General features: G+C 35.6%; 1 protein-coding gene across 2 annotated transcripts in view; it reads left to right on the forward strand.

Moving 5' to 3' along the window:
• The window catches only part of LOC124355167 (carbonic anhydrase 13), an 83,516-nt gene that overhangs the window by 56,937 nt on the left and 8,316 nt on the right, over positions 1-18,263 (forward strand). For both annotated transcript variants that reach the window (XM_046806166.1, XM_046806165.1), the window contains exon 2: positions 17,207-17,404. In XM_046806166.1, the coding sequence (XP_046662122.1) occupies positions 17,207-17,404 (198 nt within the window). The remainder of the gene's footprint in view (positions 1-17,206; positions 17,405-18,263) is intronic.

Below are 18,263 nucleotides of genomic sequence, written 5' to 3' on the forward strand. Positions count from 1 at the left end.
TATTTTAAAAGAGGGAGCGGATTTATTCGATTTACTTTGGCGAAATAATATGTACTGTGCTTGTATACTACGGCTACGGCTACAGTCAACTGCATGTAAAATGTGGCATATACAGTTTATCAGTTACTTTAATTTCCATTTGGTTGGATGGAAATAAGCAAGGCAAATAATTATTTCATACTGTACTAGTTTTTATTCGACTGTGAATAATAAAAACTCATTAAATATTAAAGGTTATACAATTATCAGAAGGTTTTATTATTTTTGTGGGCTCGTCTTTTTTATATGCCTCAATTCTCTTGATTCTAATTATGTATGGGGGTTTTAAAACTCAAGGTTGCTTCACAGCAACCGACTCTTAAGTAACTGGTTATAAGATTACGCCACCAATCGTACAGTAACGTGAAATTATATATAGTTTGATAGCAACATAAAATTAAAGATAAACGACTTGCGTTCTACAGTGATTTTAGGTGTATTGTAGGAAGGAATCGATTTCCCAGAAATGTTGCCATAGTATGATTAAGAATTTGAGGAGTGTCCTTGATGATAATCTAAAGACAGATTAGCAAATACTGGAAGTTCCCAAAGGTTTAATATTCATCACGAATCCGATCCAACCCAAACCGACGACACGAGACATGACTTGTGCATTCTTGCTATCTATTCAACTCACGGTGGCAGCGTTTAATTGAATATTCACATTTTGAAGGCGCGACAATGCATAATGTATGTATCATGAATACTGCTAATCTCCCTGTGTACACTTAGTGTAGGTAATAGGTATTAAATTTATATTCAATGATGATTGACAGGATGACAGGGTGACCACTCTCGAATACAAGTTAGAATCGTATTGGAGTGCCAGTCTTTAACAGGATTAGGATTCCGGAAATCGATGGGGCGGAACTGATAGGTGCCAGAATGTATTGTGTGGTCTATTCAGGGTGTTCATTGAAAACATCCCTATTTTATTGCAATACAATTTAAGATCTTCTGTTAACGAAGTGTTTTCTACTTTTTGGGTAACGGCCATTTCTGACTTTGCTGGTGTTCTAGGGTCACTAAAAATTTAAATCAAATTCAGAAACGATTCTCCTTCAAAACTCCCATCGATAAATCACTCATGGTTTTGGTTTAAACCAACACCGACTTCTGTGTTTAACCGTAAATTATGCAAATAAATAGTACATTAAATAATACTTTTCACAAGATTTCCCGAGCATTAGTAAGTTTATTGATCTCTTCACAGGATTAAATTGATATTCGTTGAATTAATTAAACATTTATACAGGTGGAAATCATCGACTCTCAGTGTCTTATTACTTTTTAAAATCTCGATGAATAATCTTACTTCAGCAGTGGTGTGATGTATAGAATTTTTAATGTTTGCAAAGAATTCGGGGTTTCTTGACGTGACGATGAGCTTTAAATTGGCAATTGGTCCAAAATATTATTTGTATATAATATTTTATCATTTACTAGCTCGCTTTCATAAAGTTTTTGTACCAAATAATTTACAAAAATATATTTGCACATTGGTAGGTGTTACGTTTTTCCTGAATGTACTCGTATTGTATTGACTTTAGCAGTGGTTTTCCTTACGTACTTATTTATAGATGAGGACGTAACTTTCATATCAATTGTCCCATGTAAGCTGTACTACTCCACTTTTAACTGCGCCAATTATAAACTAGGAAAACGTAAACATTCTCTTTCACAAACTATAATAAGTGATGCGCAGTTATAAAACAGAACTTTCTTTCTCCTTTTGAGTTTTCTGACCAACTTTGAAGGGGTGAAACAACAACTTCTGCATAATGTAATACTTAAATTAGAATCAAAATATAGACCAATTAAATTCTAATTAAATGTTAAACGTAACGATAAAAATAAAAGGGACACGTGATATAGAAATAAAACGGTTTGAAACTTCAAAATATTTGTATCCGGTGTTATAGTGTATGATAAAGCTTCCCGTATATTCTGAAGAGCCCAAACGTTTACAAACTACAACTAATGCCAACTTGCCAGGTTGCCAAATGTGGAAGATGAGTCGAGGTGGGACCTGTGCTTTATTAATTGGATGATGGGACAGCAAGGAAAGTTGAGTTAGCGTCTTCCTGTCTCGCTACTACATACTCTAAGTTACTTGAGCGATAGATTGACAGTTATGGGTTTCGACTTTCTCGGTCTATTTAGTGTTACAAACTACAACTAATGCCAACTTGCCAGGATGCCAAATGTGGAAGATGAGGCGAGGTGGGACCTGTGCTTAATTAATTGGATGATGAGACAGCAAGGGAAGTTGAGTTAGCGTCTTCCTGTCTCGCTACTACGTACTCTAGGTTACTTGAGCGGTAGTCTGACAGTTGTGGGTTTCGACTTTCTTGGTCTATTTAGTGTTACAAACTACAACTAATGTCAACTTGCCAGGTTGCCAAATGTGGAAGACGAGTCGAGGTGGGACCTGTGTTTAATTAATTGGATGATGGGACAGCAAGGGAAGTTGAGTTAGCGTCTTCCTGTCTCGCTACTACGTACTCTAGGTTACTTGAGCGGTAGACTGACAGTTATGGTTTTCGACTTTCTCGGTCTATTTAGTGTTACAAACTACAACTAATGCCAACTTGCCAGGTTGCCAAATGTGGAAGACGAGTCGAGGTGGGACCTGTGTTTAATTAATTGGATGATGGGACAGCAAGGGAAGTTGAGTTAGCGTCTTCCTGTCTCGCCACTACGTACTCTAGGTTACTTGAGCGGTAGACTGACAGTTATGGTTTTCGACTTTCTCGGTCTATTTAGTGTTACAAACTATAACTAATGCCAACTTGCCAGGTTGCCAAATGTGGAAGATGAGTCGAGGTGGGACCTGTGCTTTATTAATTGGATGATGGGACAGCAAGGGAAGTTGAGTTAGCGTCTTCCTGTCTCGCTACTACATACTCTAAGTTACTTGAGCGATAGATTGACAGTTATGGGTTTCGACTTTCTCGGTCTATTTAGTGTTACAAACTACAACTAATGCCAACTTGCCAGGTTGCCAAATGTGGAAGATGAGGCGAGGTGGGACCTGTGCTTAATTAATTGGATGATGGGACAGCAAGGGAAGTTGAGTTAGCGTCTTCCTGTCTCGCTACTACGTACTCTAGGTTACTTGAGCGGTAGTCTGACAGTTGTGGGTTTCGACTTTCTTGGTCTATTTAGTGTTACAAACTACAACTAATGTCAACTTGCCAGGTTGCCAAATGTGGAAGACGAGTCGAGGTGGGACTTGTGTTTAATTAATTGGATGATGGGACAGCAAGGGAAGTTGAGTTAGCGTCTTCCTGTCTCGCTACTATGTACTCTAGGTTACTTGAGCGGTAGTCTGACAGTTGTGGGTTTCGACTTTCTTGGTCTATTTAGTGTTACAAACTACAACTAATGTCAACTTGCCAGGTTGCCAAATGTGGAAGACGAGTCGAGGTGGGACCTGTGTTTAATTAATTGGATGATGGGACAGCAAGGGAAGTTAAGTTAGCGTCTTCCTGTCTCGCCACTACGTACTCTAGGTTACTTGAGCGGTAGACTGACAGTTATGGTTTTCGACTTTCTCGGTCTATTTAGTGTTACAAACTACAACTAATGCCAACTTGCCAGGTTGCCAAATGTGGAAGACGAGTCGAGGTGGGACTTGTGTTTAATTAATTGGATGATGGGACAGCAAGGGAAGTTGAGTTAGCGTCTTCCTGTCTCGCTACTATGTACTCTAGGTTACTTGAGCGGTAGTCTGACAGTTGTGGGTTTCGACTTTCTTGGTCTATTTAGTGTTACAAACTACAACTAATGTCAACTTGCCAGGTTGCCAAATGTGGAAGACGAGTCGAGGTGGGACCTGTGTTTAATTAATTGGATGATGGGACAGCAAGGGAAGTTGAGTTAGCGTCTTCCTGTCTCGCCACTACGTACTCTAGGTTACTTGAGCGGTAGACTGACAGTTGTGGTTTTCGACTTTCTCGGTCTATTTAGTGTTACAAACTACAACTAATGCCAACTTGCCAGGTTGCCAAATGTGGAAGACGAGTCGAGGTGGGACCTGTGTTTAATTAATTGGATGATGGGACAGCAAGGGAAGTTGAGTTAGCGTCTTCCTGTCTCGCTACTACGTACTCTAGGTTACTTGAGCGGTAGACTGACAGTTGTGGGTTTCGACTTTCTTGGTCTATTTAGTGTTACAAACTACAACTAATGTCAACTTGCCAGGTTGCCAAATGTGGAAGACGAGTCGAGGTGGGACCTGTGTTTAATTAATTGGATGATGGGACAGCAAGGGAAGTTGAGTTAGCGTCTTCCTGTCTCGCCACTACGTACTCTAGGTTACTTAAGCGTACTTGACTATCAGTTGTGAGTTTTAATACAGGATAACGCTCGCTATGAGTCCTCTATTATCTTCAGTCTATTGTTGTGCCGTTTACTCATTGAATTCCTTCATAAGAGCGGGGATTTTGTGGTGCCCTGATTTTAATAAATGTCTGTCTAATTAGAAGCCCTTCATGATAGACTTTTGACCACTTATTATCGAATTAGGGATGAGGAAAAGGTTAAGATTTGGAGATAACTGATAACGGGTTGAGAATTCACAGATCATTTACAAAAACCTTATAGGGTTATTGATACCTCATATGGATTCAAAACGGAATAATCAGCGAATGTCGACCTTCGTATGGTTAGATGACGACGGTTTAACTTTTAATTTCGTGTCCAACTGTCGAATTTAAGTTTTCAAGCCAAAAAAATGTCATTTAAGAAAGTAATTGCATTTAGTATTTTTAACCCCTTTTAATACCCTCGCAATTCGACCTCCGCCAAAACAAGCGCGGCAGATAAACGATTTCTTTTCTAGAGGAAACACCTTTATGGATTTAATGAAAGCCCACTTCAGTGTAATACAATGCAAATGTTGAGCCTGGGCTCTCAGACTTTAGCAGTGGATCTTTATCACATTTTTCTCACGTCTATCCTTTCTGCTGACCGCTAGAAAGGATATATTTAGGTACCAAAGAGAGCGATTTAAGTTTTTCACTAATGTGTTGAATATGTTTGGATGCTCTGTGTTATAATCCAAGGTAGATCCACCTATAAAAGGATTATTGTGACAGTGACCAGAGAACGAAGAGGCCTACAATTTAAAGTAGGTTCCGGACCGCTCATATGTGAGATGAGTCTGAGTTTTAATTGCAAACTTGTCTTCATATGTGATCCAACACGGTCAATCCAATCGCACTAGAACTCTAAAACTGAGGTTGTCCAAATTCCCGAATGAATTAGAACGCCACAGCGACTTCTAGTCATCGTAATTTGATTATGTCGTGCTCAAATTTCAACGTCACCATTGCTCAATTTTCACCCTTATTACATCATTGCACTGTTGGTAACGACCTAAATGTACGAGTGCATCAGGCAAAACATTATATTCTTAAGTTAAATCATCAGTTTTTCAGTCTTAACAAGAAAAACGAGTGGATACGTTAAAACCAGCCTCGTGATACAGTCAACGTCAACAAGATTGTCCTTGCTGACGTTAGTTTGAACGTAACTCGAGATGATGATGAGTTTGGGGGCTTTAGTGACAAGAGTTTAAGCGCTGATAACGTGTACTATACGATAACACGGCGTGATTTATTTTGTTTGCGACACTTCTTACATTATTTGATAACAATGACAAACAACGCGATCCAACAAGGTCTGCTGCACGTACGTTGGATTCAGAAGAAGCTAGCGTGACAAGTCGATGTATCAATTGTAAGCTGAAGTACAAGATAGCAAACATTTTAGTGTTAAATAAATGTTCCATTAGAGAAGATGTATGCTATATCGTTGATAAGCTGTCATATAAGATAAATTAATATTGACGGCAAAAAATTGAATGAGGAAAGTATTGTATTCATTTTAGTAGTTGTTTTAAATTTCAGTGGTGAAGCCTTTCGGTCTCATTAAGAGGACGTAAGAAAGCCAAATACAAGAACCTCAATTTGTCACGGAAACGCAAGGGTACGTATAAGATGTACTTGTTGGAGCCAATCTAATACGCATCAAAAGAACTTTTTATTCGCGATGTTCACGGATCTTCCATCATCATCATACCCAAGGTCGTGATAAACACAGCCGAGTATAGCCGTGAGCCCAAGGTCATCTACAGTCTCGTAGTCTTTTCAACTTACAGCAAAGATCATCATCATGCGGAGTTTTTTCTGAAGGAAGAGTCTGACATTTTAAAAACATCAGCTTGTTCGTGTCTCATTTGATATTTCAAAATAGCATCTTAAGATGATGCAAAGTTCACGATCAAGAAGGCCACGAGCTTCTTACTCGAAGTTAATGGTTGGAATTTCTTGAAAAAGATTAGGAATTATTCTCCTTTTTCATACTTTAATAGCACTTATAAGATAACGGCGCCAATACAATTGTTTAAAATTTTCTGAAATTATTAATACTATGTATGCGATGTATTAAGAATTCGTTCGGAAATTGTTTGAAAATTATGGTTTTATAAACCAAAGTTTTTATTTAAGGTACTAATGAAGTACCTTAGAAAGTAGGATTTTATTTCAAAATTCGATACAACGTTTCTGAGTTAACTTATGTTAGAGAAGTTAATTACAGTTTTTGAAAGGAGTAGAACAAGGGTCAAGAAATTTGTTGACAATTAATCACTATGACATCATTTGGAATAAAGTATAAATTTTTCTATAGAATGTATACTAATGTAATTATTTGAACGTCACCTTAAATACCGTTTATAAAATATTTGGCTAGGTTTCCACAAAGCCAGTTAATTTAACTAAACAACGTTTTTGAAGGAACCATAAGTCATGATGCAAACCTATAAAACAGCTGAACTCATGCGTTGTTCGATCTATGCTTTATATATCATCTATGTTTCACTAGAATAACTGGCATCTAGTAATTCAATATAAGAACTCCACAGCATAATGACAACGATTATCGTGATCCGTCGTCACTGAGAAGAAAGTACGGTAGAAGTTGTAACATCATATTCTATTTGCCATTTCTTAGTACTTTGCAGACTATATTACAATGGGAGTTACATATAGAAAACAGCATCTTTTGTGTTTTTGTGACTAAGAGTATTATTCCCTTCACCATTCTTCACTCACTTCAGTGTGTAAATAAGTATTCTGTAGTTATTGTCAATATCTAAGGAAGCCAGGTACCTGAACCCTCTCCTATATACAGTACACAAATGCGATAGAAATTAAGTTGGTTTTTTAATTAATTATGAACTATGTATTAGTGTTTATATAATCATCAGCTCTTGTACATTTTATATCTGATGGCATATACAGAGGGTGGCCAAATTATTAGACTAGAACTAGTTTTCGGGGAAAATTATTTTATTAAATCGTTTTTAAATATGTGTACATCAAATTGTATAACTAATATTTTGTGTGTATACCCTTGTTCTTTATCAACATTTCAAAACTCTTTGGCATGCTATGGACCAATTTTGTACAGTTCTCTTTGATTTCTTCAATGTGGTACCACGCTTTAATTAATTAAAAATTCACAAGCCCTTGACGTGTGGTCACCTTCTTCTTTAGCATTCTTTTCTTGACAATTGACCACAAATTATCAATTGGATTCATGTCAGGGCTGTTACCTGGTCAAGGAAGCACACTGATGTCTGTTTCACTGAGAAATCTTGTTACTGTCTTGGCTTTATGGCATGGATCACCATCATTCTTAAAAATAATCTCCCCATTTGGAAACCGATCTTGAGTCTGTGGAATTAGTCTCCTTTGCAGCACATAGATATTTTATGACTTACTTTTTCCAAATACTCTGTTGTCCAATGGTCTAAGCCTTTAGCCCACTCTAATCGCTTCTTTGCCATGGTAGACGTGACCTTTCGCTTTTTCCTTGGTCTGCGAGCGTTGAGTCCTTCTGTGTTTAACAATCTTTTCACACTTCTAGGTGAAATATTGGCTCCATACTCGTTTATCTGGTCAGCCATTTGTTTGTGGTAAGTCTCCTGTTTGTTTTAACAATATTCTTTAGTTTCCTGACCAATCTATCATTCCTTTTGGGCTTGCGGCCACATTTTCCAACTCGATGTGTCTGATTACTTAGGTTTTGGTCACAGGTTCACTTGATCCTACTTACTGATCTTTTAGAAATACCCAACCTTTACGCTAGTTCAGTTTGTGAATAACATCTTTCTTTCAAAAGAATCTTTACTGAAGCTTTTCTTATGAGAAAAAACACAATTTTTTTCCCATGACCGTTAAAAAGTGCCCTCACTCTTGAAGTATTCTTAAAATATTAAAAGCCAAAAAAACACACAACCTTTGACGGTTTTACAACCAGAATCCACTACTAACACTGTTACCAGCTCATATTACAAGGAAACCCCACTAAAAACAAGAATAACCAATATTAGATACATACAGAAGTTGAGTTTATGTTCAGTTAAAATTGTCTAAAAATCGTCAGCTGATTTAAGTGCTACCAACTGGATATGACATTAGCTTCAATGCCTCAAATAGAAATATAAAGTTCTAATATAATGTAATGAATGCAAATATATGAAAAATAACAATATATTCCAGGATTATAAAGCATAGTTACGAGATAACTTAAAATGTCGTAAATTTGAATGTCTAGTCTAATAATTTGGCCACCCTCTGTATATATTGAAGGTTTTCAACCTTAAATAAATGCAGTGTATTCATAACGGAGCAAGAGTGTGGTTAGTTCTGGATCATTTGTATTCTGATAAGTCGCCTCAGTTGACAAACAGAATCAGCTGTTTGTTTATCTCCTGTGCCAGATGTTTTTGTGCGGGGTCCACAGCTGATTTCCTGTCCGGCCTCACTCGAGTTGAATGATGGCGCGGACAATTGAATTACCAATTGAGTCGACGTAATTGAATTGATCAACAATGATATGAACTGTCTGCGGGTGATGTCGGATAAACAAAGCCATCTACTCCGGTCGTGCTGCCCTTATCTGTCCGTCTTTGTGTGCGTTACGTTTGAAAACGAGCCAGCCTCCGAGAACAAATTGTAAGTTGGTTAAATCGTTAGGAAATAATGAAACAAAAACAATGAATCCCTCTTATAAGGCTTTAAGTAGGTTAAGCTGATGTTTAAATAAGAAACCATCTGAAGAAAAACCAGAGGAGCGATTCTATACTGTGAATATATTTATAACACTGATTTGGTCACTAATAAAACAAACACAGACGAAGACAAAATATATTGCCATAAGAATAAGCTTTTGTATCGACAGTTTAAAGTTCTAAAGTGGAATAACAGAAGAAGCATTTTGACACAAAAGTTTTGTCTTTATAAAAAATATGAACCTTATCTACTTTTTCAGTGACTGGAAGAATGTTTTAAGCACTGCAGTATTATCGAGGATGAATAAATATTAAAATATCAATGTCAAAAGGGACATTGAATGAATTGAACCTTTCTCCAGGTACAATTTAAAGGATTGTAGTGTCTAGAAACTATTTATATTATTTATTCCCTCGTAAGTCTAACAGCAACAAAAAGACACTGTATTGATTAGTAAAAGTAACCGTCTTTTAAACTGACTGAATTGTCATCTTTTTTAAAAATCTGTTTTACATGAAATTATCGGTCAGTTATGGAAACATACAACACAAAGGTGATGTCAGTTCCCACACAAAACTTGTACTTGAATTACACAAATTACACAAATTACGTAGGAGACATATTTTGCAGTTGCCCTGCCGTAATTAAGTGAACTTTAATTGATAGGAAAGAGCTGCAATGTTGTAACTGGTTTCTTTTCTATTTTTTAAAATCCTTATTGGCTTTTGTTATCAACCTCGTCTTACACATATGGTCAAAGGTGGTGTAAAGTAATAACAAAAAAACACACTCACGCACGCACACTCACAGCACCAATCTCTTCAATCATCGACTGAGTTTCCAGTGAGCATTGATTAATGTTGTTAATTCTTATTTAATTCAATGATTTATATTACTAAAATTAATATTCATGAAATAGCAAAACTGAAATTTAAATGCGTAGAGTTATACTACGTAAATCATCATCCCTGTCAAAACACATTACACTATGTCTGGTTTAGACTTTTTCATGGAGATAGCATACTTTATGAAATTATTTCAGTACATTAAAAAACGTTATAACATAGTTTCTGCTCCCCATGGTATCTTACCAATTGTGTAGTAAAAATGGAAAAGGTTGTAAGTGCCAAAAATAAAAAAAAATGACTTTTTCAGTGAAAAGCGAAGTAAAAGCCAAGCGTAATAAGATAGACAAGGTAGTAAGTGCCAGAAAAAATTGCCCCTAGTTTGTAGAGCAGTCGGAAGATGTCAGCACCGTGTAAGAGCCGTGCGGGGTTTGAAGTGGAGAACGATGTAAGTCCACCCGCCATGATGTATGTTCCTTGTCTATTCCGTAGTTATTTGCTGTTGCCGGGCGGGCAGTGACGCTACGCATGCTCGCCGCTTTTACGTTTTGTGTTGTTTTACGTAGTGATTATTTTATTTAAGTGTGTTGCGTGTAACAGGCGTTGAAGTATTTATTAGTGCAGTGTTCTATCTTACTAAAAATGGAAGCACCTCCTGTTCGTAAGAAAGTTCTAGTGGAGAGAAGACGAAGGGCTCGGGAAAAAGGAGACAGTTATGTTACTTGTAAAGGAAAGACTATCCCCGCAAAAAATTCCCCCACCTCCTGAACGAAGCTGTTCATGTAAGTACCAATGCAAAAACTTGAGTAACGAAACAAAAACTGATATTGTTTATGGAATTCTACAAAGTTGACGAAAAAAGCCAGGGAACATATTACTCAACCACATGCAGATGCTACCTATTGCCCGTAGAAGACACGGGAATTACGATGATCCCAGTGAGAGTAGACGCACTGCTGCTCGTTTGCATACAACATTCCTGATGGTTCTGGCAAAAACATACAAATTTGCAAAAAAAACTTTAAAGAAATTTTTGCTATTTCTGAAAGGAAGTTGATTGGTTTACAAACTAAAAAAAAAAACAGGATGCTTGATTTTCGAAGACAAAAGAGGGAAAACACCTGGATCAAATGAACACAAGGTGAAGTATACAGAAAATGACCGTAATCTGGTTAGGTGTCATATAAAATTCTTTCCCAAGATACGAAAAGCCATTATTGCCGAAAAGTATCAAGCAATGAGTTTTTGTCCCCAGACCTGAACAAACACAGAATGTTTTATGGCATTTAAAACCCAATACCCTACAAGTCCAGTCAACTATAGTTTTTTATACAGAAGTATTAAAAAAAGATTTCCCAAAACTCAAGTTCAAGGCTCTTGCAGCTGATACTTGCAAAAAATGTGATCTTTTTAAAGTGCAGATTTCATCAACGACCAATGAAAGGGCAAAACGGGAAGTTAAAACTAAACAAGGAATTCACCATCGAAAAGCTGAAAAGGCCCATGTCTGCATGAAAGAGGATATTACTTTGTCCCAACTTCCAACTGGTACCCCGCTACAACATTATGTATGGTGGACTTGCAACAGGTGATGTTCGTGCCCATGCTTACCCATAGCACCATGTTTTACTGCAGACAACTTTCTTGCTATAATCTAGGAATACATGTGGGGGATAATGACTCAGCGTTTATGTGTATGTGGCATGAGGGCATCGGAGGTCGGGGAGCCAATGATTAGCTTCTTGTCTGTTTAAAGTTGCTACTGTTCAAGGCCATTTTTCTCGGAGAAGACTTGTAATATGGTGCGACAACTGTGGTGCTCAAAATAAAAACAGGATGCTCTTAATGGCAATTATTTACCTAGTTCACAAAGGGTTTTATCGCTCTATTAACTTGAAAGTATCTTGTAAGTGGGCACAGTTTTATATGAACTGTGACAGAGACTTTGGCATTATTGAAAAACGCGCCGCAAAAATGCAAAAGCAAATGGTTCCTAAAGACCTGGAAGATGTAGTTGCAAGTGCAAAATTTAAATCCCCCTTCACAGTTGTTTCTATGAAGACAGAAGACTTTATAGATTTTAAAGGTCTTGCAAATCAGTTCATTAACACAAAAAGATCTAGCTATCAGCAAAATTTCCCACTTCCGAGTTTCTCATAAGAATCCAAGCACAGTGAAGGTAGCGTCAGTTTTGGCACTTCAAGATGATGGTATGGGTAACATGGAACAAAGTTGACGTCTTAAAGAAAAAGGCCGACCTTGGCAATCTTCCCGACTTAAAGGACTTGCCAAAAATCCAGTTTAAATCAAAAATCTCACAAGAAAAGAAGAACGATCTGATAGGAATGATAGACTACATAGAAAAGGCAGAAGACAAGCAGTTTTTTATAGAGATCTTCTGGCAGCAGACACCGTTCCTGATGGTGTCATGGAGGTGGAATGCAGACATTGAAGACAAGGACTACTAGTTGTATTAAAAGTAAGGTATTTTAATGTACAAAGTCCTAGAGTTAATAATATTAAAAATAATATTAATAATATTACGGATATTATGTAACTTTTTTTCAGAAAGTCAAGACTATGACTAAAAGTGTTTTATCTTTTGTACGTATTATCATGTATCCTTGTAACATATTTTGATGTTATGGTGTACATTAAACGCTTCTAAACAATACTGGACTTACATCCTTTTTTTTAAACTAACCCTTCACTTACATCATTTATTAAATAAAGAAAGGCACATACATCCTTTTCCACAAAAAAAACCGATTGCTCTTATATCTTTTTCCATATTTTTTTGGTTTCCGCTTATATATTTTATAGCAGAAAATTGTATTATATGTTATTCCTATTGATTTTATATTTTTATAAATATAAATAAAAAATATTTTATTAGTAAATATTCAATGTTTTAGACATATTTTATTGAATACTGAAAATTTTAGTTTCTGGCACTTACAACCTTTTCCATTTTTACTACACAATTGATGATTCACAATAGGTCATGTAGCAACCTAATAAGAAAGTGCTCAGTTACTGCGATCAGCTCTCGGAGTGTGCTTTTAGTGAGTAATGACCGATTAAAAATCTTTCAGGGACCAAGACTTATCTTCATCTCGAATGTGGACTGGAATGTTTTACAGTCAACGTGGAATTCACCTTTTAAGCGTAACACAATGAAGAGTCCGTTTCTAGCATGATCTTGAGTTATACGAGACATCATTCTTGGTCGATTAAGCTACACATCGAATACAAGACTAAGCTGTCTGAAACTGTTCGTGTTATTCAAGTTTTCTAAGTTTATCGGAGAAACTACCACTTTAACACAGTAAGCTACTGTTTCTCCGCCTCTGTTCGCAATGATTTCACAAACCTGAACATTGGCAATGTTAGTTCCAGAGTCAGAGTGCGCGGCCGGCACGGTCCCGATTAGCGGATCAGATCCGGTCTGTTCCTACAAATTGTTGCTTTTGTTAGGTAACTGTCGCTTTTGTCGGTGGCAGTCTGACGGAAATGTCTTTTCTAAATATATCAAGTGGGTATGGACAATACAATTCAAACAGTTTAAAACAAATCAGCTGTATTGAACAGTTTCGTTCATTTTAATGTAAACGCACCCAAAACTAAAATCCAATGCTATAAACGGAACCGTCGCGTCGGCTAGCTATGACCTGTAAAGTATTGGTTCACGTATTAGGAAAATAGGTTATTTTCCAAGGAGGTAATGATAGTGTAGTCCCTGCAATGTCTGTGTCTTGTTTGTGTTTTTATGTTCTGGTTTTTTGATAGTTCATAAGACCCATTTTATCATGGTACCATTTGAATACCATTAACTCAGGGAGAAAAACTGAAGACATCAGTTAATGTCATGAATATTTTGAGCATTTTACTATTTTGTCGTCATTAGAGAATATGATGAGGGAACTATTTAATTTTTTCCAAAATACGCATATTCTCCTTCACTAAACTATTGATGTGCTTGAAGTATATCGATACGTCTTTACTTAGTAGCCTAATATTCTTACTCAATAGACCCGATCCCTAATACTTACTGAATCAATCCGATTTAGTTCGATGTATTAATTGTAGGGCTTAACAATAACTATTACATTTATTCCTATAAAATGTCTGTTGCAGTTCTAACAAGTTATACACGATTCAAAAAAGCAATGTCATGATCCATCGACTAAATTATGTAAGCCTTACAAGAATCATGCTCATAAAACAATTAATTGTATGTAACACTATGTTATGCAGGCCTTAGTGTAAATTACGAATTTTAAGGATTAAGAAAAAAAGCCATAAAGTAGTTTTGATTAATATTATAAACAATTATGAGATTTAGAAATAATATTCAACTTTATTTAGTACAGTACGAGATAATCGGGACAGCCCTATGAACAAAATAACTCATTATAAATGCCATTATGGCTCATTTATTCTTAAAACATTGTGAGAATATTATTTATAATCCCTTATCTCATCAATTGCATAGCTATTATGGAATACTAAACTCTTAATGGCCTAATATTAGCGTGTTATCAAATAGTAATGGCAGAGCGCAGCATGGCATGATGTCACCAACAATTCGACAGTTCTTCGGCTCAACAATCAGTTGATAACGCGTTGATAAGAGATTTAATTACGTGTGGTAAACTGGATTTTTCACTGAGTTATTAAGTTAGATAAGTAATGCGAAATATATGAATTGCAAGGGTGTTAGTTATCATATCAATGCAGTTGAAACTGGTTTTGTTTGTTCGTATGCTTCCGGTTCTATCTTTGAGATGTATATGGGGTCCCACAAGGATCAATCTTAGAACTAATTATTTATCAACAAAGTTTGTTAGGTATACGTTAGAATATGATTTTTACTGAGAATATGATTTATTAATTTTTAATTGAAACAAGAAAACCCGTTATGAAATTAAAATACAGCTCAGTGAAAAAGCCCAATAATAACAAATTCACTGTTGTTAATATTATACTGTCAGCGTTTTACATAGAGGAAAGTATATTTCAAAAATAATCTCAACGGTTAGTTACGTAGGCAGCAGGCTAAACACCCACGAATTATAGTAATAACCAGTGTTACCAAGAAGAAGCTTGCGCTCTGTATTTACACGGACAGGCACGAGGACTTCTTATCAGCTCTAACCGCCTGATTACGTTTATGAACGTGTTTTCCACAGCGCTTTATTTCGTTACACACGAAGAACAAATTCAGGGACAATATTTTGATAATATTCTTCGGTGCTTAACTTATTAAGCGCGCCAGAGAACGTCTGACTAAACGAAACAACGTAGATAGGATTGCTAACAAAATCATAGCAATCGAGAATTAGTTAATCAGTATTGCTTTAAACTAGTAATTATTAACTATCTATCAAAGTTTAAAACACACAGAAATGATTAACAACACAAAGAAAAAAAGGAAATGTTATCATACAAATCTTTTGTTGTTGTTTTAAAGTGCAGGTAAAACCTCACCTATGAATATTTTTTCTCTAATTGGTTTGATAGTGGTGTCCACAATATTGGTTTTTCTATAATAAAACAGGAGTAAATATGGTTCATTTGATAGAACTTCGTTTTGTAAATCAGTTATTATTGATAATATTACATGCACTAATTTGAAGACAGATAAAGTAAATTTGAAAACTGATAAACTGCTTTCTATTCCTGAGTAGTAGGTTCAACTAATTACACAGCTCCTTCAGACTTGAAAATGCAATGTAGATACAGTTATAAACCATGATAATTAGATATATTTGATGTGACTTTTTCATTGTGAGTAAGTAACTAAGAATTATACTTGTGTATTATGTCTAAGCATACTATTAACATGGTTTTATTACAGGAAAACAAATTTAATTTAGTGTGTTCCTAATATTCACAATCAATAATATGCTGCTAGTTTTCAATTATGCCTTTTAGAACCATAATGTCATTCTAAATGTCTACTAGATTATTTGATTCCTACCAACTCTAATATATTATTTTGCATTTTTTTTATTATAATGTTTTACGAGCTCAAAAACTCGTTTAAAATGATGACATACCATCCTATTTTAAATGTTAGGAACATATTAAATTAAATTGGGATTGTATGTGACTGAGGTTTTTTTGCACATGTGGAGGTAATAAGTGATCATTGGAAAATAATACCCTTTATGCAAAGACAAATTATTCTATAACCCTGCGGTTGTAGTTAGTTGAAAACATAAAAAAAACGCTCTGAGTTCAAAATATACAGTACATATATACATATATATATATATATATTTTTATGCTAACAGTTTTTCTTTTGTTTTAATAACTTTAAAACTCTTCAGTTCAATCAGATATGGTAACCAATGAGCCATTTCAACAGACAATGTTAATTATCTGAGCAATTAATGATTCACAGCAGGGCTGAACTGGTAACTCTTTAGTTCAGTGCTTCATCAAGGCAAAATTATAGATGCCTTCTTTATCCAAAGATTGGGTATTACTTGAAATCTTTTCGTAACATTCATAGAATTTTTTTAATGACACCAATAGATTATAAATCTGAAAAATATGTTTTATGATTAAAAGTATGGTTACCACTTAGCAGTGAAATCTTTCATGTAATAAATCCTGTTCTTCTACTTAAAAGTACTGCATAGAAATTGTTTTCCTATAAACCCAGAAATAATTTTTCATCCTCTGAGTGCCACGGCTGATCATCAGGAACAAATACGAGCCATTCTACATACATACAGAATAACATTTAACTTAGCACTAATTCATACATTTAAGTAACACAATCCCACAAATTTTTCCCACTAAAATTTAAAAAAGTTTCTTCATAAACTAATATTGTATGATGAACATAATTAAGTTGTTTATAAAATGTACAAATCAAAAATATTTTCTTCTACTTGTGTAAGATGTTATACGAGCCTTTCATATATCGTTACACTCTTGTTAAATATCATGTATTGTAATAATTTTAATTTAAACAAAACATTTATTGGTAGACTAGCATGTGGCTCTCTAACTACTATGGAAATACTAAAGAAAAATATATGAATATCCCCTATTATCCAAACACATCCAATGCTGAAACTCCATTGAGTGTTTTTTTGTAATACATTACACATTTTTGTGATACATGATGAAGAATTAGAAAGTTATTTTTGTGAAATGTGGTTAAAAGTGTACTTTTGAGTCTATTGTGACTTTTTAACAAAACTGTTCTGCATGTTACAGGACCCCACACCTGGCATGAAATCTTTCCTGATGCCCTCGGGCCCCGCCAGTCACCCATCGATGTAGTGACCTCCGCTGTGACCTCTGACACCTCACTGCGGTCCCGACCCCTTGCTTGGCGCTATGTCCCAGACAACTGCAAGGCTATTGCCAACCCTGGCTACTGCTGGCGTCTCGATGTCAATGGTGAAGGATCTGGTATGTTTGCCATTGATTATTGTACACTTTTCCATTATTTTAATTCGTTCTCACCAATTCACTTGTTCACTTTTACCTTTAAACAATCAATAACGAAATTTTCCCTAACCTACTAGTAATGTTTTTTCTCCTCCAAAGTGCTTGCTTGATAAAGGTATAATTATAATCAATTAAAAAGTACGAGGCATATTTTTTAAGTAAGTACTATTTTGAAATTCTGCCTCTGCAGCACTGCCGTTGGTGTCCAAGGCTTGCGTACTGGCCTACCTTCATTTGTTAACGAGTCACAGATGCAATTACGGCAAAAATAAATTATTTTGACACGTATTAATACATATTTCAAATGTTCCCGTCAATTGATAAACCCACCGACTGTGAAGTAAGTTCTGTTATTGTTTTATTGGTGCTAAAGCAGTTAAAATCCACTATCAGAATCGTGAAGTGTATGGACAAAACATTATAAGTGATAGAATGACCTTCAAGTAGGTAAGAACCTTAAAAGACGATCAAAATAATGGTAGTGGTAACAGAGTTGACAACTCTTAATGAAGTCACCAATGACTTCATGTGGAAAACAATTACACAATAAAAATAAGCAGGCATTTCAAAATTTCTTCATTTTAAGGAGTGTTTTCTACGACATTTTTATCGAGAAACGTTTTGCTGTATGAGAAGGTCCGTCCACATGTGATTGACAAACTCAAGATCTCATTACAGTATTCTGCTAGGAACAATTTGATAACCCCACAAACAGCCCCAATTTAGAGTCAAGTGATTAGCATTTGTTTTTTTCACAAGAAGCATCTTGATGGTCAATACTGCAATGATGACAATAGCATCAAAATGGTTGTGTTGCACT

Source organism: Homalodisca vitripennis, chromosome 2 (assembly GCF_021130785.1).
Source record: "Homalodisca vitripennis isolate AUS2020 chromosome 2, UT_GWSS_2.1, whole genome shotgun sequence".
Lineage (NCBI taxonomy): Eukaryota > Metazoa > Arthropoda > Insecta > Hemiptera > Cicadellidae > Homalodisca > Homalodisca vitripennis.